This window comes from Oreochromis aureus, linkage group 15, assembly GCF_013358895.1.
Source record: "Oreochromis aureus strain Israel breed Guangdong linkage group 15, ZZ_aureus, whole genome shotgun sequence".
Taxonomy (NCBI): Eukaryota; Metazoa; Chordata; class Actinopteri; order Cichliformes; family Cichlidae; genus Oreochromis; species Oreochromis aureus.
Window position 1 is genome coordinate 14574913 of NC_052956.1, and position 22741 is coordinate 14597653.

The 22741-nt window shown below is 40.8% G+C and overlaps 2 protein-coding genes across 2 annotated transcripts; one reads left to right on the top strand and one right to left on the bottom strand.

Moving 5' to 3' along the window:
* Positions 1-87: 87 nt before the first annotated feature.
* Positions 88-8649, bottom strand: tmem151ba (transmembrane protein 151Ba). The gene is made up of 2 exons (XM_031730186.2): positions 7336-8649; positions 88-5156 (listed from the first exon to the last, which is right to left on the bottom strand). The coding sequence occupies exons 1-2, from the start codon at positions 7423-7425 to the stop codon at positions 3714-3716; spliced, it is 1533 nt and encodes a 510-aa protein (XP_031586046.2). The 5' UTR covers positions 7426-8649; the 3' UTR covers positions 88-3713.
* Positions 8650-13912: 5263 nt separating this feature from the next.
* Positions 13913-22431, top strand: nfkbie (nuclear factor of kappa light polypeptide gene enhancer in B-cells inhibitor, epsilon). Its single transcript, XM_031730187.2, has 6 exons — positions 13913-14758; positions 17728-17830; positions 19178-19388; positions 19714-19802; positions 20544-20792; positions 21548-22431. Exons 1-6 carry the CDS (start codon positions 14436-14438, stop codon positions 21614-21616), a joined length of 1044 nt encoding a protein of 347 aa, XP_031586047.2. The 5' UTR covers positions 13913-14435; the 3' UTR covers positions 21617-22431.
* Positions 22432-22741: the final 310 nt, after the last annotated feature.

Here is a 22741-nt window from a genome sequence, read left to right on the forward strand (position 1 = left end):
TGAGTTTTTTGTTCTACTTTGATACACATGTTTGGTATTCAGTCCTTATGTAACATCAAGGCAACGTCGTGATGGTGTTGGAATACATACAGACTTGCATTGTTTTATTTTTACCTAATCTACTGGTAAATAGTGTAACTCTTGAACTAGGCGGCAACAAAATTATCAGTCAGATGTAATTTACAGTCATAGCCATCAATCAGGTGTATGTCACATCCATCCTAAAATCACAAATCAGTCTCCAGAGCCATTTGAAGAGAAAGCAGAAAAATCTATGACAGAATACTGATTTATTATATTTAGATCCTTAGTAATCACTAAGCATATGTTTATGCTTAGATATACCTTATCCCAAAGCAGTCAAATCACACCAACAGCATTTGTATTTTAAAAAAAAAAAGGTGTTATAAAATGATTTAAAACGTGTTTAAAGGGAAACAAAACCATCCCAAAACAGCCTTTTAAGGGGGCCTGTTCTGCTTCTCTCCATTTAATAGCAACACATCAAATCTGTCCCTGCTCCAGTTACCATTAAGTGTGTGTTTGTGTGCACGTGTGCACACAATATCCACATCGACTGACATTCTACACTCCTGTCTCTATTTATTTACAGTACAAAGCCATCCTGCTCTACAATGTTAAAAATCCACAGATTTATGGAAGTATAAAAAGATGAGGCCCAAAGCATCATTGAGTGAAAGAGTACAAATCATCGTACGAGCCTAATCTACCTCATAAGACATGATAACGGCTATAGCTGCTTTCTTTGCAGAAAAGTTATTCTAACAGTCATCTATAGAGGAAAAATGTATAGCTTTTAAACTTTCAGTCAGATTGTAATCAGTCAAATAGTTTGTTTCTGTTGCTGCGTAAACATTTCACGGGTAAACACATTTTTCTATTCTTACACGGGACTATGTATGAATATCACAGTGAAGCCACCTGAGAGGCTTGATGATGATAGAGAGATTGTGATGATTTCGGAGGGACACAGTGACTTTAGCATTGACATCCAGTGCATCCTCCTACATTTTGATTAACATAACAAAAAAGACATTTCGGTATATTAAAATGCCCTGTGGAGACTACATGCTGTTATTTGTGTTGTCCTCTGAGTCATGCAAGTCCACTTGAGTCTCTGACTTCTGACCAGCACGAGCTCGGTTGTGATCCAGTCCTTCACAGCTACAAAATAAGTAAGTAAAGAATCTGAAAGGGGCTAAAAATTAACTTGTTTGCTTATTTCAATTCATTCCCAGCCATTTTAGCTCAGATCACTGACATCTGTTCTGTGAATAGTTTACCATATACACTGGAACCACTGAAAATGGAGAGATGTATAGAGAACCTAAAATAATAACTTGCCATTTGTACACTTCAGTTTTTCTGTGATTAAACTAATGAAATTCAAACAGTTGTCATAAATGTTCCCCTATCTCAGGATTTCAGGTGAGATTTTGCTGTTAGCGTCTTGAATACAGGAGCCTGAAGCTGTTCATAACCCACCGCATTAAGTTGTTAGAGAGGTAATATGAGACGCATTATTCTGAAGAGCTGTTTTGTTTTCTTTGATAATGCAGATGTTTTTTCTAGTGGAAGATTTCTCTGGTAATAACCTCTTTTTCATGCTAAGATACCGCATTTTTCTTGTGTTTCATGGTGGAATCAATTTCAGCAAAAACTGACTTTAAAACGTTGCAGTTTACCGGTCCTTTACACACAGACTAAGTGATGGATTTATGACTAGCAAGTGCAGAAGTGAAACTCAATGACGGGAGATGTTTGCATCTGCACCTCCGCCTTCTTTATGTGCAGATGAGAACATGAGTGAAGTATCGGGATGTCGTTGCAAGCAGAATCATTGACCTGAATACTATCCTGAGTTTGGGGAGGGGTTGCATAGATGACCTTGAGTTGTGAAAACAGGTTAAAATTGTTAGTTAAACGTGACTCAGTCTGTTATGAGGGGGTTGTGTCTCAGTCCACAGCTCCAAACACAACAACACACATGGAATGTAATGAGTATGGCTGATTGGTCACTTTATCGGGAAGGCAAATCTCAACACCAAATGTCTAAACACAGGCGAAGTTCATAGTATTCAGTAATGGCAGAATGATCCATGTATATCCGTCGTTATGGATGTCCTCTATGCTTAACCTCCATTCTTTCAATTGGCCCTAAAAGACTGTCCAAAAATATTAAGGAGTGCTGGAAGAAATAAACCAAACGTTGAGCGATGAGTTGTGCTGCGGGGAGTTAAAATTAGATGATGTTTGTCTGAGAAGTTGCGGCGCGGCTGACTTTTGTCACTGTTTGCAAAAGTAAATTTCCCATCAGATACCGCATCAGATATGCACTCAGCTGAGAGGAAGTAGGTTTTAGTGTTTTAAAGTAATCCTTTTATATTATTAAATCTGACACTATCAGTAGTGAATCCAGGCCTCTGCCTATTTCGAGTGTTTTCGATGGCCAGCTCTCTAGCTGTCTCTCTGATATGCATCAGCAGCAGCAGCAGCAGCACAGGGCTGGTTGTGTGAATAATGGGAAAAAGAAATCTGAAAAGCATTTTGTGTCTGATTCTTACAAACTTGTGCATTTTTGCCTATGTTTTAAATAACCTTGGGGTATTCTTCTGCTTGTTTTAATGGGAGGATAGTGAGATGAGATGAGAAGTCATTGCAGCTTGTGCTTGTCAGTAACGGTTGATGCTAGGCACTTAAATAAAGAGGTAGGCTCAATGAAAATATTGCCAAACGCGAACCTAAATGGATCTTTAAGATTTTAAACTGGCGGAGTTGACACTGATTTATCAGCAGTGCAGTGAGGTTTTTTTTTACTGCTTTACAAAATGTACAGTTTGAACAGTTTAAAGAAGTGTTTATGAATCAGTTTTAAATCCTCGTGTCCTTTAGCCCTCGTCTGCTAAATTATTCAAACTCCTCCTGTGCTATATTTGGCGAGCCACGGAGTTTAATGTCATCGCAGCCAAGCACATATCAGCTGACTGGATGTTTTATCCGCACATTTATTTTCATTTTTTTTTCTCTTTAAATGGATTTCCATGAGCATTAACTTTGAATGGAGACATTGAATCATCCAGGATCAAAATGTGTTAATATGCAGATTTCTGTATTTGTCGACTGTACTGACTTCACTTTGATAAGAGCCATGAGAGGGGTGTTTGATTTCAGCAAAACTACTTAGTCTCGTTAGTGTGTTTTGACAAGGTTGCTTATCTTTGCGTTCCATTTCTCGTTCGGCATCCATTTAATTTTTTAATTTGCTGCTGAGTCAAAGCCCATTTCAGGCTTCATATACAGGGAAATGTTACTCATATCTTTGTAAATTGTCTGTGACTAAGATCTGTAAATATGGCATTTACACTAGGATGGGATGGCCCTTGATTTTCATTGGTTATCTGAATCTCAACAGACTCTTTAGGGCTGCACATGACACTTTGGCAGTATCCTTTAAAGCCTCGCTGTATTTTAAACAACAGTCTCATCGGGTCTGTTTTTCCCTGATGTATTGAGTGATAAATTCCACACACATACTTTGTTATAATTGCTGTTGTGTCAGGTGACAGTATCTTTAGAAATGTTAACAAATCCTTGGTTGTGGTAACTCAGAGAATGCTCTTTTTTAAAAATCTCTGTGTTAAAGAGACACAAGAGTCCAATATGAAGAGTTTCCTTGGCCTTAGCTCGTGTCATCAGAGTGAAGTTTCTACACAGGAGCCATTTCTGTGCAGAGAGCGGTGGTCGTGGTTGAGGCAGCCTTCGTTGCGATGCACGATGAGCACTGGGAAGTACAGCGCGTCCTGATAGGCTGGAGGGTTCTCCTCACCGGCCTGCTGGCCTGACAGACAGCGCGTGCTCTCTGTGGGACACGACTGCTCATTCAGGCTCCCGCTGCTCCTCCACAGGCAGCTCCGCCTGGAGCCGTACAGCCGACCCAGCGAGAAGCGGCTGGCGCTGAACGGGATGCGGGGGCTCCCAGTGTTGCAGATGCTGAGGGCGCTTCGGGAGAAGATGGAGGAGCTGCTTATGGCACGGTGGCAGCGTTCGCAGTTCTGCCTGTAGCTGCCGTAGCCTCCGGATAAGGAGTAGCTGTTACAGCTCCCTGAGAGCTGGGCCAGGTCCATGAGAACCGCCTCAGAGTAGCTGGGCACTAGCTGCTGGTTGGAGCGGATGTGCCACTCTAGCTCTGTGCTGTCAATTGTGTTGACCCGTGGGATGTGTCTGCAATACACCCGCTCCTCAGATGGCGTTACTGGCACATAGTCAAAGCCGAACAGCTTCTCCACATGGTAGTGCACACAGGCAGTACGATACTCTGTCAGCACCCTCAGAGGCCAGGACAAGGTGAAAGCAGCTGCTACCCAGAAGGTGGAGTTGGAAGCATACCAGGGAAGGTGATTAGGGTCAGAAAAGGCAATCATATACTCCTTAAAGTCGACATTCTTCAGGTGCATCCCCTCGCGTGCCTCCATGTAATCATCAAGGCCCTCATTTTCTGTAAAGAACCTGGCCCGCTGGTTCAGGTAGGAGTTTTCAGACTCCACATTGGCAAAGCTAAAGCACTTGGTGAACCTCAGCTTGGTGATGGGGAAACCATCCAGGCCCAGCAGGTTCTTCGAGATGTCCTTAACCCCACAGTTACCATAGTCAAACTCCGCCTCGGCTACGTGGGTGTTTACTCTCTCATGGTAGACCTGTGTAGTGGTGTAGGCATCTCCGTTACGGTAACGTGTCACCTGTCGCGTTCTCCTGACATAGTGATAGCTGATGGCCTTCCACCAGATGCAAGGCGTAGCCTGCTGCATGCGCTGTATGCGTTCCGTCACGCTGTCCACATCAACCTTGTACTGCAGCTCATTCCTGGTGTAGCAGTGCCAGCACTCGACCAGGTAGACCACATAGAGCATGACCAGGAAGGCCAGGGGGATGTAGATGTAGCCATTGGAGCAGGGACTGTCATGGTACATCATAGAGTTTCCCTTGTAGGCTCTATTGAAGGTGAGGCGCGTGACCTTTGTCACCTGGCACCAGGCCATCACCCCGACACAGCCGTACATCAGCAGGGACAGCAGCAGGCATTTCCAGTGAGTTTCCTGACACAAGGACTTAGCCAGAGACTGTTTCTGAGGCTGCTGCTGCAAAAGAGAGAAAAAAAAGAAATGATAACGAACAGGTATTAACATAAAAATATAAGGAGTAACCTACACCTGAAGATTTAAATGAATGGCACATTTTAATGTGGCATTGATGTAGACGACCTAAATACCTGTAGGCAAAAAGTTAAGGAGCAGCGGCTCATGTGTATAAAATATTTAAGGAAATATTCTTCGTTGTAAGTGCTTTTGCATAGTTTATGCATGAGCCAAGAGCCAACTGCTCATTTCTTGCTCTGTGCTTGTTATAATCAGACAATTCCTTCATTATTACCATTAAAATGCAAAAGAAATCTTGTTGTCATGTGAGAGTTGAAGGCTTGAAAGAACTGATATGATTTTGAACAGTCAAAAACATTTAGGCAGACAGGCCAGGCAGAAAAAAAGGCTGTAGTCTGACTTGGGCAGCATTTAGATGGTGCCATCCTTTATCTCCTCGGGGCACAGCAAGCCCCAGCGGCTGCATCAAAGAGCTCGAGAGCTGGTTACGCCCTGCAGGAGCACAGCCACACAAAACCTGGCAGAGATTCAAAAGTCCCAGGAAGGGGAAGATTATAACTAAATTCATTCAAAAAAATTTGCATAACAGACCTTGTGCTGGGGCAGGACATCAAACACTTCAGATTAGACTGTAAATGTCTAGATTTTGATCTATAGGTCAACTCTAAACACAACATTTAAAAAAAAGCATCTGCTCTATCACAGCGTTGATTTATTGAACTCGACATGTCAGCTCTGTGCTCTTCGAGTGACAGACGAGCATAAATAATCGATGTTCTTGCATCATAATTAACTTCCCGACCTTGGTCACATGGTCCTCAAGTACACTGCCAACCCAAGGCTACACCCCACAGAGCAAAAGGGATTAACAGTGAAATTCCCCACTGAGATAAACCTCCTGCAGGAGGAGTGCTCGCTCACCAGCATTCTGGCCATGTTCGAAAATTACAATCAATACTACGTGGCACACTTTGTGGCTAGTGTTACATTTTACAGGCTCGAGGTTAATGATGAACAGTCGTACAGCAGGAGATATCATTCTGATTATGGGCCTGCAAAGCAAATGCATCTCTGCATGTTACAATCTGATTAAAAATGTGTTAGAAAAACCTTGCGCTGGTCCTAAAATATGAAAGGAGAATCAACTTTTTAATTGTACTGAGTTACATTTATATTTAAGGCAGTTATTGTATGAAACAGCTCTAAAAGTCTTCTGTGTACAGTTATGTACAGTTAGCTGAAGGCTCTTGTATCATTTTTTAACATTTGGTTTCAGTGTTGTTTTGTATGTAGTGAAAATTCCCTTTGCATGAAAGCAACAACTGAGAATCACTTCAACACACCACCTTATGTGCTTACATCCTAATGTAATTTTACAGTTTGCACTCATAGGAGTCATAGACTTTAATATGAAAGTTGCTATGGTTAAAAGGAAAAACAGTTTCAAGAAGGTTCAAATCTGTACAGTCTTCACATTCAGGAGGCTGCTGTGGTGCCTTTAGTGCCTCTCGCAGTCATGGACACTTTCTCTTGACATAATAAGACCAGCTAGGTTATATAAAAAGACTCTCTTGTGTAATGGATATGTAACTTGCCCAGCATGTGTGCATGTAGGGGAAGACTGGAGAAGAAGGAGAGGAATTGGGTGCTATAGTTTAATTCAGGAAAACTGCTGTTGAGTCCTTATGTTTCCAAATCTGTTTTCGTTTTTCCCTTAAGGGAAATTTACAGACTTTTTTTCCCCCCTAATACAACATTTCACTTCTCCCCGCCCTAGTAACGTCAACATGTCTTTTAAATGCTGCGTGACTTTCAATATCCTCTGGAAAGATATGAGCAAAATAAGTTTTTGTTTTAACACTTTCGTGTACCTGATTGTACCGTGATAGATTCTTAAACCTAATTTAGGAAGCCTGCCTGGAGGACACACAAAACAGGAGCGTAATCATGGCGTTCACACGCTCGAGTGCGCGCATGGGTTCGTATAATAGGCAAATAGAGCGCTTTAAGTGCTGTGCAAACACTTAAATCATAATCTAAAAAAAAAAAAGCCAAATGATTATTACAGTGAGATTATTACAGTGAGCATGCACAGAGGCAGCCTGTCACTTACACATGCCACACTACTCAAAAGCCTTAATTTACTGCAAACAATTCTTACCTCTTCCCGGGGGCTTTCCGTCTCCTCCTCGGGGACGGTGGTGGTGGCGGTGGGGCTTTCACTTGCCGTTGCAGCCGATGCTGGGGACATGGTAATAACAACAACACAAAGATCGGTGGTGCATGGATCTCCTGATGGGATGGGGGCTTTCCAAAGCAGAGTGAGACATAAACACGCCGCGAACTCCTTCGCGCATCATCCGCAGGAAACCAGTGCAGCAGGAACCCAAACAGAAAGGCTCAAAGGATGCTGCATCCCCAGCCTGTTTCAGGTGGGCACACTTCGCATAGTGTAGCCTACGGGAACGCGGTCATTGTGCCTCCGAAGAAGACTGAGAGGCTGTGACTCTTCTCGCGATGCAATGGTGATGGTGATGAGGACTGCAGCGGCGAGGGATCCAGTGTGATGAGGGAAGTGACAAAGCTCGTCTCCCTGCAGGCAGTGCCCATGACACCCAGTGAAGCTGTGAAGCAGGACAAAGGAGACGGGCAGCGGCACATGCGAGCAGCGAGCCCGACACCACGATGTAAATAACACGCACGTACGTGTCCACGTAACTCACAACAGCACAGAGGGGCGCTGCTGCTGCTGCTGCTGAGGAGGGGGTGGCTCCCCTCAGCAGAGATCTTTATTCTGATCTGTATTTAAGCAAGTGCTTTGAAAAACAGTAATAGTAAAAGCTCACGTAGGGTTTAAATCCGTTATATATATGAAATTAAATAAGTCACCTGTGATGCTCCTCAGATGGTATGATCTTTTGGCTTGTTTGTAAATGTCTTTGTTTCTTTTTGTCAAAGGGTTTAGTTTAGTTTATTCACAAATCAATCAAAATACAAATTCCAACATAATAGACAAGATAACCGTTTGTTAAATGGGACTTCCCAAAACCTAACCACATCTTATGAGTAGGGGCCTAATCATCAGATAATATAATTCAAATATAATTCCCAGGTCACATTTCCTTTTTTTGCAGCTGTTTTATTTCTGTGGGTTTTTGTTATGTATTGTTTGTGTATATTGGATATTCCCTGGATCTATCCATTTGGCCTTTATATGGGTCAATAAATGTCTCTCCTTTGCTGCATTTGGGTCCCTCTCTTCCACCATGAACACCACCACAGTTTGAAGACATGCTGTACAAGATGAAACATGAGACAGCGTTTGCGATGAAAAGTGTTTTAGTTAGACACTTCGGTCAGACTTTAATAGCTTTTATCCTCCCCCACACCCTCTAGCAGATCATTACATGAAGGAACCTTTTAAAAACAAGCGCGTTCATGCTCACAGGTGCACACACGGGTGATCACACACACAAACTACACCCTTTTTGGCTCCTACCTCAAAGCACACTGTGCGCTGTCGATCTCACGTGCTGCACAATAATGTTTAATATTTAGTATTTACTGTCATATTCCCATATATCATTGTGATGTTGTTTATTACTCTCGTTTTCTTCTGCTTGCTTTCTTTTTTTCTTAACAGGTGATCCAGGTGATCGATATATGTATTTTTTGTCTGCTTATTCTGTTGGTTTTTGGTTTTTGCCCTTCACCCCCGTCCCTCTTCTCAGCTGTTTTTCTTTCCCTCTTTCTTTCTCCCCTTTTCTTTCCACCAGTCAAGTCTGTCCCGTATTCAGCAAGTGAAAATAAAATAAACAATAAAAGGTGAATCAAATGGACCATTACGGCAAGGCTGGGATGGTCCATTTGGTAAAGTAAATCCGTTGGGCATCTTTCTTCGCCTTTAGACAATAATTCTGATGGCAAAAGAACCAAACGGGACAGGTTAAAAAAAAAAAAAAAAAAAAAAAATAGCTTTTATCCTACAGGAAGCAGCCATTAGAAAATGATTTCACTGTAGTCATAAAGGGATGGACACGATCGGCTACAGGCTGTGATGTTTAAGTGACGCTCAAGTGTCCCAAAGTGTCCCACGCCATTAGCAGCCTGAACTCTTTATGCAAGGCAGGATAGATCCATGCTTTCATGTTGTTTATGTCGAATTCTGACCTTGTCATCCAAGTGTCGCAGCAGAAATCGAGACTCATCAAAGCAGCCAAAGTTTTCCAGTCTTCTGTTGTCCGGTTTTGTTCAGCCTGTGTGAATTGTACTCTCAGTTTCCTGTTCTAAGCTGACAAGAGTGGGCATCCGGTGTGGTCTTGTGCTGCTGCAGCCCATCTGCTTCGAGGTTCTATGTCCTGTGGATTCAGAGAAGCTCTTCTGCATACTTGGGTTGTAATGAGTGATTATTTGAGTTACTTTTGCCTTCCTGTCAACTCAAAGCAGTCTCCCCATTCTCCTCTGACCTTTGACATCAACAAGGCAGTTTCACCCAGTGAACTGCTGCTCAAAGCATATTTTCTCATTTTCTTCTCTGTAAATCATAGAGATAGTTGCATGGGAAAATCCCAGCAGTTTCCGAAATACTCGCACCAGCGCATCTGGCACTAATGAACATACCATTTTCAAGGTCACTTAATTCATCCTTCTTCCCCATTCTGATACTCAGTTTGAATTTCAGCTGGTCATCTTGACAATGTCAGCATGCCTAAATGCACTGAGTTGCTGCCATGTGATTGGATGATTCCACTTTTCATTTCAAATAAACTTCCTAAAGAACATGTGATGATTCTACAATAAAGTTGTATTTTGAATTCTTAGCAAATTAATCTCATGACTCCACTACATATAGCTTTCAGACAAAAAGAAAAAGAGTACAAAAGTTCAAGTTTAAGCTGAGATATGGTTTACTTAATGCTGTGAATAAGGAGAAGAGGGCAAAAAGACAGAATTGCCCCAAAGCGTTTGTCATAATTTCATTGTTTTTTGTGAAAGAAGAGACCATAAGAAGACCAAGCAGATAAAACTGAATATTTATCCTTGCTTTTGTTGTGCACAGACCTATTTAAACAAGAACACTTTCCTGTATGATCCTGGAACACCGACCTGTGTTTATCACAGAGCACAGTATGGACATTGGACTGGACTCCTGGCGTAAAGTGGAAAAAGTAAACACAACAGTAGAGGAAAACAGATGGTAACTCTTAACAGCACTAAATGCTTCCCTCTAACAGTCAACATTGTTTTATGTTGTAGACTGTTTTTATCATGGACCTACCCCCCTCCCCTTAAAGTAGAGAAGCAGCTGTGTAAGTGAGCCCTCTAAAGGCCAGACCACAGGAAGCGTCTTAAAAAAGTAAAAGTAAAAATACAGATGATAAAAAAGGAAAGTTCTGAATATTTTCTTCTGTTTATTTGACTGCATCAGTCACAAAAGCATGCAAAACATCTACACACTGACACTGTGAGCTGCTGCTGCTGCTACAGACAGGACCCCTCAGCACATATCAGTAGCTGCTCATGTTTAATGTCTCCTCACTTTTAAATACAGCAAAATGAGATTTATATAAACCAAGCTCTGGTTTTGCAGCTTCTTAGAAAAAGGACTAAAGCTCAATGAATAATAATATGCTTGTGGTTTGTTGTTGCTACCAGTGACAAGCCTGAAAACCGAGACTTCCGCTGTGGACTTTAAAAATAAAAGCCACATGTTTTGAACGGAGTATCACAGTGGGATGTTTGTTGTGTTCTGAATGAGTACATTAATGAGATTTGATACTTCTATGTAAGTCAGACTTAGATCCCATACTTAGATTATCACACTTTACTGTGATTGTGCTCTGAACCACGCTCACCTTTGAACTCCCCCGCTGTTTTGATACCAAATACACATCAATAAGGTTTCATGAGTGCACCTTGCACAGTTCTGAGGGATTGTTTTGACGCAGACAGACTCAGACTGATAAGCTCTTTTATCACACCTACTGAATAGGCCAACGGGTTTATTTATAAAAAATCATAAATAAACACAAATTATCATCGTGTTGATCTTGTAAATGCACACCGAATGAAGGTTACTTCATATGGCGTCTTTCAAACAAAAATAGTAGAACTTCCTTCCTTTCCATGGGTCAGATGACACCCGTGTCAAACTTTATTTTGATATCTACTGCACACATGTGAAGTTTGATGAGTGCATCTTGCACAGATGCTATTGTGGTGATATAATTAGTCCATGTACAGACAAGCATACCTTCCAAAGTAGTTGTAGCCTCTGTGGTAAATCGTATTGCACAGGGTGTCACCAGGATTACAAGTTATGAAGATGTGAGGCCTGCATATGCTCCAAAAGGGCTTAAAGGAACATGTCATTGTGTTAGCAAGTTTTAGTTCTGTGGTCAGATTTTGCATACTTAATGGTTTTATTGACAGTTGAGTATTTGTTTTGCTAAAGCAGTTCATTTAATGCTGTTTAAGAAAGTGTGCATGGGCTCATGCATCATTCAGAGGCAGTAATAATCACACAGCTCAAGCAGGGAATAATCACATAAACAAGTTGTTTGGTATTTTGATTTTAATGTTTCATTTATTTGGTTATTGTATGTGATGTTGCTGCTTTCAGTAGCCCTGCAGCTGTGGTACACAGTGAAGACTAAGGTTCTCAGAACAACTGAGACTTAAACATCAAAAATTGGAAATGCAAACCAACACAGTTAATTTATTTGATTATATATTTACTGTTTTTTTATTAGCACACTAGACAAGGTTGATTTCATAGTGTGGGGGAGGTATTGTTATTAAGCATTTCGTATATTTCTTATTTTGTGCGTTTGTTGGCCTAAACCTCGTTGAATGTTGGTATGAAAGAAACAGGGGTGTTTCCAGGAATTGTTAATGGGGTGGAACAGGATAGAAGAATAACAGGGCAGGTTGGGTGGAAGAGGGGAGGCTGGAAATCAGAATATTTGATCAGAAGTAAATACAATTTGAGGCTGGTGTAGCTCTATGCCCTAATATAAATGATATTACATGAAAGACTCTTTGTGTTAAGCGAATATCATATTTCATATTTCTTAGCCTAAAGATGTATTCATGTTAGCCACAAAGTGAAATTTGCACTGGACGATGTGAATAGACACAAATCTCCCTTAAAGGTGTTTCAACTTTGCAAAAACCCATGAGCGGGGATTCTCCTGACACTGCTGACAGTCTGAAGTGAATGATGACTGAAGTCATTTGAGGGAAGCTGGAGTGTAATAGTTCAACTTTGCTTTTAGATAAAGACCGATGGGGAAAAAGGCGAGGGTGTGGGAAAAGCTGCTGATTGTACTCCTCCTTATCCCCTTGGCTGTTGGGGTTTTTCCACTGTGACTGTGCATCGTGGCATCAAAGTGCACTTAATGGAAAATGAAGATTATACAGAATCGTCCTTTCAGAATCATTATCATTTTTTAAAATAATAGTTTTTAGTCGTTTACTCATTGATTTATTAATGTGTTTATCACTTTAATCACCAAATCCCTCCCAAATTACTGAACTTCTTCCGCAATCTCATTCTTTCAGTCACTACCCAGACCTTGTGATTGTAGGTGTCATGATTGTTTATTAATTGACAACTTAATATATAAATATTAGATTAATATTTTAAAATTTGCAAAAAATAAGTAGAGATTTAAAAGTATATTATATAGTATATATAGCAACCAAAAATATAATGAAGTTGAAATACCATAACAGAAATATCTAAATGAAGTGCAAATACATTAAAATGTCATTAAAATGCTTGAGTAAATATATTAAGTTACATTAAAAAACAGGTCTTATCTATGTTTAGCACTGTAAGACTAACAAGCAGTCATATTTTTGTTTTTGGGGGGGGGGGGGGGCAGATGTCACCCTATGCCCCCCTCTGGACATGCCCCTGAAAATAAATTCCCGTAAGAGTTAGTTAGAAGCCTGCGAACTATGTTCACTTTTACCATGTCATCCTAATAGAGCACTTTGCTCTCAGACTGCAGGTTTAATTGTGGTTCCAAGGATATTTAAAAGTAGAATGAGAGGCAGAGCCGTCGGGTTTCAGGCTACACTTCTGTGGAACCAGCTCCCAGTTTGGATTCAGGAGACAGACACTCTCTCTACTTTTGGATCAGGTGACCCTGAATCCCCCCTTAGTTATGCTGCTGGGGGCTTCCCATACACTAAGTATTTCTTCTTCACTCATCTTTTTCACTCATTATGTACTCACACACGACTTTGCGTTTAATCATTTGTTATTATTAATCTCTGACGCTCTTCCATAGTATGTCTTTTGTCCTGTCTTCCTCCCCTCACTCTCAAAAGATGGCTGCAGATGACTGTCCCTCCATGAGCCTGTTTCTTTCCTTTTAAAGGGGAGTTTTTTAATTCCCAATGTCATCAAGTGGTTGCCCAAGGGGATTGTTTTTATTTTGGGGTTTACCCTGTATTATTGCAGGGTCTTTACCTTACTCTATAAAGCACCATGAGGAGACTGCTGTTGTGATTTGTGGCTATATTATATTAATAAATGAACTTAGGCACAAAAAATGAGAAGACACGAAATGGAAAGTCATCAAAAAATGGAAAGTCATCAGTGGGTGATATATATATATATGTATATATATATATATATATCGTTAGATTGTGTGCTTTTATTTTGAAAATCACAAAGTAATTCCGCTCTCACACCCGACTCTCCGGCGTTTCTGCGCGCGCGTGTTCGCGAGTGAACGTACTGTGTGTGTGCGCTCGGTCACGCCACTGGGGATTCCCCCGCGTGACAAAAACAGCTTTGCCTTTCACATGTCAGCTCTTCCCCTTCTCGCCTTTCATTGCTCATATGCTCTCCGCCTGGAGCTCACGCATTTACCGGATATTTAGTCGACGGGCAGTCGTTTGTGTCTTGTTTCACTCGTTTTAAACCCGTTTCACCGACTCGTGAGTGATCTGCCATGTTTTCGAAACTTTTTAAAACGCGTTAAATCGGTAAAAAGTGAACGGCTCTTCCTACACAGAGGGCACAGTCTTGTCGGTTAATGGCATGATACGCAGCGGCTCGTTCCTCTGGTTTCACGAAGACGGTGCGGCGGTTATCACAGGTGTCACCGGGCTGTCCGGTCACATCACCGAGCACCGAGCGGCTACAGCGCCCGCAGGAAGCCTTTAAATCCTCGGGGAAGGCGGGAGGGGGAAACCCAGCGAGGCCACCATCATCACCACCACCATCACCACAGCAGCACTACCATGGCGAGCCATGACTGTACTAAAGAACACTTGCCGGAGGATAACCGCACAGACTCAGGCATTGAGTCGTACCGCTCCATGGTGAAGTCGGAGGAGACCCGGGGGCCGAGCACTGACCTCAGCGGGCCGAGGGACAAGTTCTCCGGCGGAGAGGAATGGCTGGACTCAGCCTACAGTTCCTCGTCTCTCACGGTAGAGAGCCTGTCGGATATAGTGGGGGGCTGCACGATTTCCAGCAGCAACCAGCAAGTACAGAGCTCTGAACTCTCTGAGCAGGAGCAGGAGGAGAACTTGCTTACAACTATTACAGAGGATGGAGACACGTAGGTTTTTAATTGTTATTCATTTAATTTCCATCAAAAATGAAAAAGTCTTGCTCAGCTTGCTAGAATATTTGCTGAAAGGGATGCTGCTGCACACTGGTGGGTGAATACAAACCTTTTTGCATTTTAATTGTTTCACCAGCTTTTTTGGCACCCGTGATGTTTATCCTTGGTTGATATGGTTGGCAATATCCTACAATGAGTTTGCACAAGCTCTTTATTATTATCATTTCCATTATCTAGTGATTTGTACATTAATGCCACTACATTAGTTTTAATTGGATCACTGCCTGATATGTAGTGGTGGGGATTTATTAGAAAATGTACGATTCAAAATGATTTAAAACAAGAAAAAAAGTATATTTTTTTTATAATTGGTGACCTGTAATTAGAGATTTTTTTTGTATATTTGCTCCAAATATTGCACAGAATAATTTAAAGGTTATCAGAATAGTTGCTGGTTTAAATTTGAGCAGGGTAGTAGCTTCTCACTTCTTTTTTTTTTTTTTTTTTTTTTTTTTTTTTTTTTTTTTTTTTTAAGTCTGCTGATGAACTTAAAATCCCCATGAATGGCAATTCTACTGCAGCTGGAGTCTGTAAATCACATTAAATTTCAGGCACAGTTTTTCCCATGGCGATACAGGTTTTAAAGGGGATTTCATGAGAGTGTGATACTGCAAACTTTTATAATGAACTTTGTCCTTGTCGCAAATGTGACCGGTCTCCATTGAGTTGTCGACTCTCAGTCAGAAAACAGAAGTGAAACAGATAGGTCTGGACTTCCCCCATGCAGCACAGACAAAGCACATGCTGTGAGGTAGCTGTGTGGCCCGCTTTTGATCCAAGAAACTTGTTGATCAGGACAGGACAGTGTGTACGCATGTTTTCATTCCCTCCATTCACAGGCTTCTTTCTTCCCCGCTTGCTTTTTTTTTTTTTTTTTTTTTACTTTCTTACCTCTTCCTTCTTCCAGACAGCTAAAAAAATCATTTGTGACTGAGCGGCTTTTCGCTGCTCTTCATTTCTCAATTTGAGTCAGTGAAACTTTTGCACACAATCTAAACACCTCAACCTCCACACACACACACACACACACACACACACACACACACACACACACACACACACACACAACCTTATCAGCCCATGCAGACCTTCTTGTTTCTTATGTGACCCACTCATCTAGAGTTGCAGCGTCATCAACCAGCAGACCGATTTAATGAATCCTGCAGCGACGACCAGCCGGTGTGATCCTGATGTAGTCACATCACACTGCACAAGTGTTGTTGTGTCTCTGACCTCTTTTCATTTCCGCTTGCTGATTGTTGGGGCCACATGGTTTCATTCTCACACCCTAACTATAGATACCTGGTGGAGGGAAAAAAAAAACACCTGAAACACACCACAGTGCATTGCTTCGACTGACAGAATCATGCAAACACCAATTTTCCCCTGTGGGATTTTTTTTTTTTTTTTTTTTTTTAAGTTCTTATTCATTCAAGTCTTACTCAAACCAGGAAGTCCCTTTCACACAAAGACATTTGCTGACAGGTTTATGTCAGTGCGGCTCCATCAGTCTGCAGACGTAGCTGACATTTAAGCATCACAAAAATGTAATGTGGCTTCTCGTGCAGTATCCTCTCATCTTAACCATTACTGGGGTACTCGAGCGATGGATTAACACTCACAAACAGCTTTGTATTTTTACATTTATTTTCATTTTCTCTACAGTTTTTGGGAATTTTAAATTCCTAGAAATGCACAAGGAACCATACACTTTGTCACCTGCAACCTTCCTAATTTACTCACAGTAAGAAATGCCCCACGTCTGTTTCCTCATTGCTTCTTCTCAAACAGCCCAAAGGTGTTTAATTCAGTGGAAAAAAAGCCAACTTATATGCTTAATCAGTGTTGATAATAGTAAAGTAGTAATACATTTATTGTATTTATGGCAGTAACTACAAGAAATGCTTTTTTTCCTTGTTTTGTGACAAAAATAAGCGTAAAATATTAGCGTAAAACTGAATTCTTTCCCCCCCTTTGGTGTGGGTCTTTTGAAAGAAGTAACCACATTTACCATTTAACAAATCGATAAATGCCACGTTGTTTACTACTTTGTATAATTAGACATGTGGCACTGTAAGTGTTCACAGCTGAGTGTGCAGCGAGACGTCGTGGGAACTTTTGATCCCACTCTGTCTGCGTCTGAAGCAGCCCGTGGCGTCCAGCGTTGGGTTAAATGACATTTACTCTGAAAGCAGAACGTCTCGCTGCTAAACTAACAGAGAAGTAACCGCTGCGGTGAATCGTGCAGCAGTAAAACATCAACGCTTCAAGCCTGTAAGATAAAACCTGATGTCCACAGAATTTGGACTCAGCAGCGATTTTAAAGAACTTTAAGCCTCAAACTTTGATTTTAATCTGTTAAGATCCCTTTTCCAGATGGGGCCCTCGCTGTGTTGCTGTTGAGTCTAAATTAAGCACTAATGCTCAGTTCCATTTCCTGCTTTGCGCACACATTTGTTTGCTAGAACTTCCCACTCTGTTTTTTTTTTTTTTTTTTTTTTTTTTTGGGTGGCGTGCTTTTTGTTTTGTTTTGTCTTTTGCTGTAAGTATTTAAACTGAAGCCTGTGTGATTATATCTGCTCACAGATGTTAGATTTTTTTAAAACCACCAGCACCTTGCTGTGCTGTCTAGAATTTTTTGTATTGCTCAATACCCCAACGACTCAGTCTTGCCATTCAGCCCACTAAGTGTTACATTTCGAGGTAGTGTCTTGAAATGAATACCGAGGAAAATTGTTAGGCAACATTTGTTGAAATTAACAGCGCTGCCTTTTTTTTTTTTTTTTTTTTTTTTTTTTTTGGAGGGGGGGTAAGTTGCTCAATTTGAGATAAAGTAGGGCTACAGATTTTTTCAGGCATAACAGTTAAAGTTCATCTTCTCTTTTTCTTTCTCACTCCCGTAGAATCCTGCACTTAGCAATTATCCACGAAATATCACCACTTGCTAAGAACTTGATACAGATATTCCCAAGAGAAGTCCTGGACATCCAAAATAATTTATATCAGGTAGGTGCAACAGGTCCTACAAGTTGCTTCTGCTGGAATTTTCTAATCCACAAATACTTCCTCATCTGCACCTTGATTGTGGAAGCGGTGGCTTTATTTATATCTCTGTACTTCCAGAGAACTGTTGTTCCTCTTTATTTGCAGTCCGTCCTCACTCGGGGACGTCACTGTGGGTGGTTCCAGTGTTAACTCATAAGGGACTTTGAATGGAAACTCCCCTCCTCTACTTCATGTAGAAATAGAACCACAGGGAGCTGTGGAGTGTATCCTTGTGTGGATGTGGGTGGAGGAGTTGTTCCAGTCCTTCAAGAAGTCCGACCAGAGACTTAACTTGAACTTGCAGAACTGTCAAAAGGAAACATGTGAAGTTGAGACTCAGCACTTCATGTAGTGACTCAGTTAGCTCTGTGCTGGGCTCTTTTTGGTTTCCTAATTTCCTCTTAGTAGTCATTCTAAGATTTCACATTTGGACACATTACCAAGAAAAAATTTGTTTGCAACCCAGGGGGTTTAAAATAAAAATGCATCTTTATTTCTGAAGGAAAAGTAAAACAAATGGATTAGGGATTTTTGCCATATTTCAACATTTGGTCCTGTGAGTGCAAAGTCTTGTGGCAAAATTTTGATAACAAAAAAACTGCAAAACACATCTTTTTTTTTTTTTAAAAAGGAGACAGCACTATCATACTGTACACCTACAGCAGTCTCAGTAAACCACAGTGTAGAGTAACCGCATCACTTGTTGTGGATTAAAGATAAAACTCACTTTCTCGGAAAGGGTTTTCTCTTTTCCTCACTTGTACCTGAATGCAGCAGGTACAGGCCTGCGCTCTGGGGATTTTCAAAGGGAACGATTATACTTTTACCTATTTCCTCTCATATTTATACCACTTTAGTAGTGGGTGCTCACATTAAACATGCCAAAAGTTTGGTATAATGAGGTCCGTAATCTCAATGAGCCAAAATTTTAGTGAAGCTTTGGATTACTCTAACGCTCAGAACCATCATTCATGCTAAACTACTCTATTAGAGTCCAAAAATAATAATGAGGAGTTAGAAATGAGGATAAGAGCATTCTTGGAAATGCAGGGAAGCTGCAGCTGTGAAGGAGAAGTGACAGGGTATAAGGACAACAGCTGAAGAAATATATAAGACCACCATCAACCTGTTATTGTCAGTATGTTTGATGAATCAATGGACAGCTAGTAATTTTTTTGTGTCTTTGCTTAATATCAACTTTACATTTTAGTAGATTATTTAACATCTCAACTTAAATATGAACTTCTGACGTGTTTTTGTTTATTTTAACCAGAGACACGCAGGTAAAGTTTTTGTTTTGTTCCTCAGAGCCCTTTGCACCTCGCCACCTACCTAAACCTGAGAGAGGTGGTGCAGAGTCTGATGGAGAAACAGGTCAGCATAGAGCTGCAGGACCAGGACGGGAACACGGCGCTCCATGTGGCCTGCCAGCACGGACAGTTAGAGTGTGCAACCGAGATGACCAAAGATTTTTCTCCCAGCAAGTTGGCTCCGGTCCTCGAGACCCAGAACTGGAGAGGTGAGGGGAAAACAGTCATGGCTGCTACTAAATCTGTTTATGCGAGTTTTTATGCATTAAAGTCAAAAGGGTTTTTTTTTTTACATTTTAATGTCGAAGAAATATTTAACTAGCTTGTCTTTCCCTGATGTCCTCCTAAAAGACACATGAGGATTTCCTTGGACAGTAGCAGAAGAAATAACGCCCACATTTAGCACTGATGTAGAACATGTTTTGTGTTGTATCAATACAGTGTTGGTCTATATTCTGCTTGAAGTTTGTAAAAACTGTTTGACCTAAAAATGAGCTCCACATTGCAGATTTCAGACAACATTTGTACTTTCAGGTCTTGGCTGTCTTCACTTGGCTGCGCTGAACAGGCAACATGAAATTATGAAGCTCCTGATCAAAAAGGGTGCAGATCTGAATATACAGGTTAGTCTGTGGACCCCCCCCCCATTATATGTGCTGTATTTGTGTAATTAGGTTTTGCATAAAGGCGGAATTCACACTAAACAGAAAGCTTTTTTTTTGCACTCGTGTAATTCAGCCTGAAATGATCACAAACCGTGCAGACTTCGACTCATAACACTGAAAAGGAAAAGGCTGAAGGACTGGATGAAGAGTTTGTTTTTGTGGAAGCAAAGCTGCAATCTTTATTTATTTTTTTCCCCTAATAGGGCTTTCCATACTTGTTTAATCCAGTCATATGTCTGCATTTATAATCACATACATCCTGTTTAAACTGTGTTTACCACATTGGGACCTTATGTTGTGTTCCTATGATAAATCAGCTGCACCTGTGCAATGCTGATAGTGATATGAGCTGAGCTCGGGGCTTCCTGCAGGATTCAGTGAGACATAATTAGATTTGAGATATGATTAGGTCAGACTGGCCGGCCGCTCTTAACTTTCTATTGATGGTAGGGAACATGGCAGTCCCGAAACCACCCCAGACATTCCTCTTAGTTTAAATCACTGGCCTAACATATCAGTCTGCCTCACATCCCATGTATTGAATTATTTATTATTCTAATTTGAATTTACTTTGACCTTTTTTCTTACTGATTTCTAGAATTGCAAAAAGAAAACTGTGAAACTGTTTACATTGCAGAATTAATGTCTGCCCTTTTTGTGGAATTTCTCATCGCTTTTCTCTGTCCGCTCCCCTCGTAGGAAGGAACCAGCGGCAAAACGCCTCTTCACCTCGCCGTGGAGCTGCATGACATCACATCTGTGAAGCTGCTGCTCGGCAGCCGAGCCAATGTGGACGCTGCAATGTTTAATGGCTGCACACCCCTGCATCTTGCGGTGGGGAGACAGGACGCCACCATCGCCACCATCCTCTGTCAGAATGGCGCCGACAAAATGCTGCGAAACATGGAGGACGAGACGGCGTTGGATCTGGCTGACGGCAATGATGATGTAAGCAAATATTAAGGGTTGAAATGCACTGCTGTGCATATTTTAAAGGATAAGACTGTCTTTTATTTTTCACCCATTAAATCCTGTTTAAAAACAAAAAAAACACAAAACAAAACCAGCAATATGTATGTTTTGCAGACTTTCAGTGGTAACTGTGCACTAACTCAACTGCACACTGTTTGGTTTATTATACCTAATCTGTCAAGCCTCCTCCTACTGCCTGACTGAACTCATTCTTCACTTACTCTTTAAGTGGTTTAAAAGTCTGGGGCACTCAACGACCCCCATCAAGTAAGGACGCACATTTTAAAACAAACATTTAGTGGGGCCATCCCATCTGCAACAGATGTTATAGCCCCTACAGAGTCTTGACGTCGACATCATGTCAGGCTGGGTTTACCCTGAACATCACTAAGCTACCAGTTCAGAATAACCTACCAAAGCATACAAACAGGGGACCTGGTGCTCTTTTAAAAAGCAGAGTAGTCACAGCAGAATTGGATTTGGTTCATTTGTTTTCATTTATTTTACTCCAGTTTGTATGAAGCTCACAGACAAACACTATTCATGGTTTCAATTTTGACCTCTTGTGCTCTAAATTCTCTGCTTAGTTCTGGGTTTCCTAGAAAGACATTTGGATAAGGGATAAGTCATCTGTACAGCAGCGCTTGTTTAAGTGCTGTTCTCTGGTATTTTTTCTAATCATGATTTAAGGATCAGTAAAGTTTGACCTGCTTCTTGTTCTTGTCTTTCAGATTCTGGCTCTATTTCCTTTTGATGACATCCAGATCTCTGGAAGGTCGTTGGTTGGCGTGAAGTTTTGAGCTGAGTTGCGGGCTGAACGACAGTCCTCTAATTGTCTGGAGCCTCGCTGCAGCTCATTTAAAAAAAAAATTAAAAAACCTATATTTTGAGCTAACATTGTTGATTAGTATACATATGTTTAGACAAGTATGTGCACAGTATAAATCTCACTTCGCTCTGATTAAACAGAGTAGTACCGCTTAATTGAAAGATTTTAAAAGCTTGGTTATTTTGCTTCTTTTCGCATGCCTCTGGAGATGGTTGTACTCAGCTGTAAAACCCCACCTCACTGTGAGTACCAGACTGTCTCTAAACCTGTTCAGTGCCCACAAAAGAAAAAAAAATCTACCTCTTTATCATTTTGACCTGGTTTCAGTGGCTACAAATAGAGTATGCAAAATGCATAGTTTCAGTTTACTCAAACTTTATCAGTGACTTTGCATTGAAATTGAAGTAAATTTTAATTTTATTTTTTAATTTTGTTTTTAACTCTGAAAATGTGGCCTTTCACTGTAGGTGCATAAAAGAGATTTTTGGAAGAATGCAATCAGAGGTGTGAACAGATATTAAAAAAATGTAAATCCTGCAAAAACAAACTATTCTCATCTCTGCTTTTGCTAAAAAAAAAAGTGACAAGTGGTTAAAAATGTAATGTATATAACAGGAAATGCAGCTTGATCTTTTAGATTTGTAGTTTTTGTTTTTTGCTTGAAATAGTGAAACTATTTATCTCAACCTAGCTTTCATCAGCAGAAACTGTTCTTTGTGTAATTACACTGGCCTGTCTAGTTAAGAGTTCATTTATTTTGTAATAAAAAGACAGGAAATTCATGAATGTTGTGTCTTTTTTAATTGCAAAAACAGTCATGGTATAGGACATGTTTAATTTCTAAGGTTTTACATATCAGCACATAATAAAAAAAATAATCAGATCTTAAAATTAGGCAAATGCAGCTTCAAATAAACTACAAAACATTGCACGGTTTCATTATTTATGTGTGAAAAACTAAGTACAGTCTGACTTCTTTAGGAACTAAATAGATAAACAGCAGCCAGGTGTCGTTAATCAAGTAAACTTTATTAACTGAGCACGGGCAAGTGTAAGCACCTCTATGAAAACAGAAACTTTGCTAGTTTGCTGCTCT

Excerpts from the sequence above, each read along its gene's own strand:
- tmem151ba (XM_031730186.2), bottom strand. The coding sequence starts at position 7,425 with ATGTCCCCAGCATCGGCTGCAACGGCAAGTGAAAGCCCCACCGCCACC. Across the intron at positions 5,157-7,335 it reads CGGAAAGCCCCCGGGAAGAG|CAGCAGCCTCAGAAACAGTC; the intron begins GTAAGAATTGTT and ends TCTCTTTTGCAG.
- nfkbie (XM_031730187.2), top strand. The coding sequence starts at position 14,436 with ATGGCGAGCCATGACTGTACTAAAGAACACTTGCCGGAGGATAACCGC. Across the intron at positions 19,389-19,713 it reads CGAGACCCAGAACTGGAGAG|GTCTTGGCTGTCTTCACTTG; the intron begins GTGAGGGGAAAA and ends TTGTACTTTCAG. Across the intron at positions 19,803-20,543 it reads GTGCAGATCTGAATATACAG|GAAGGAACCAGCGGCAAAAC; the intron begins GTTAGTCTGTGG and ends CTCCCCTCGTAG.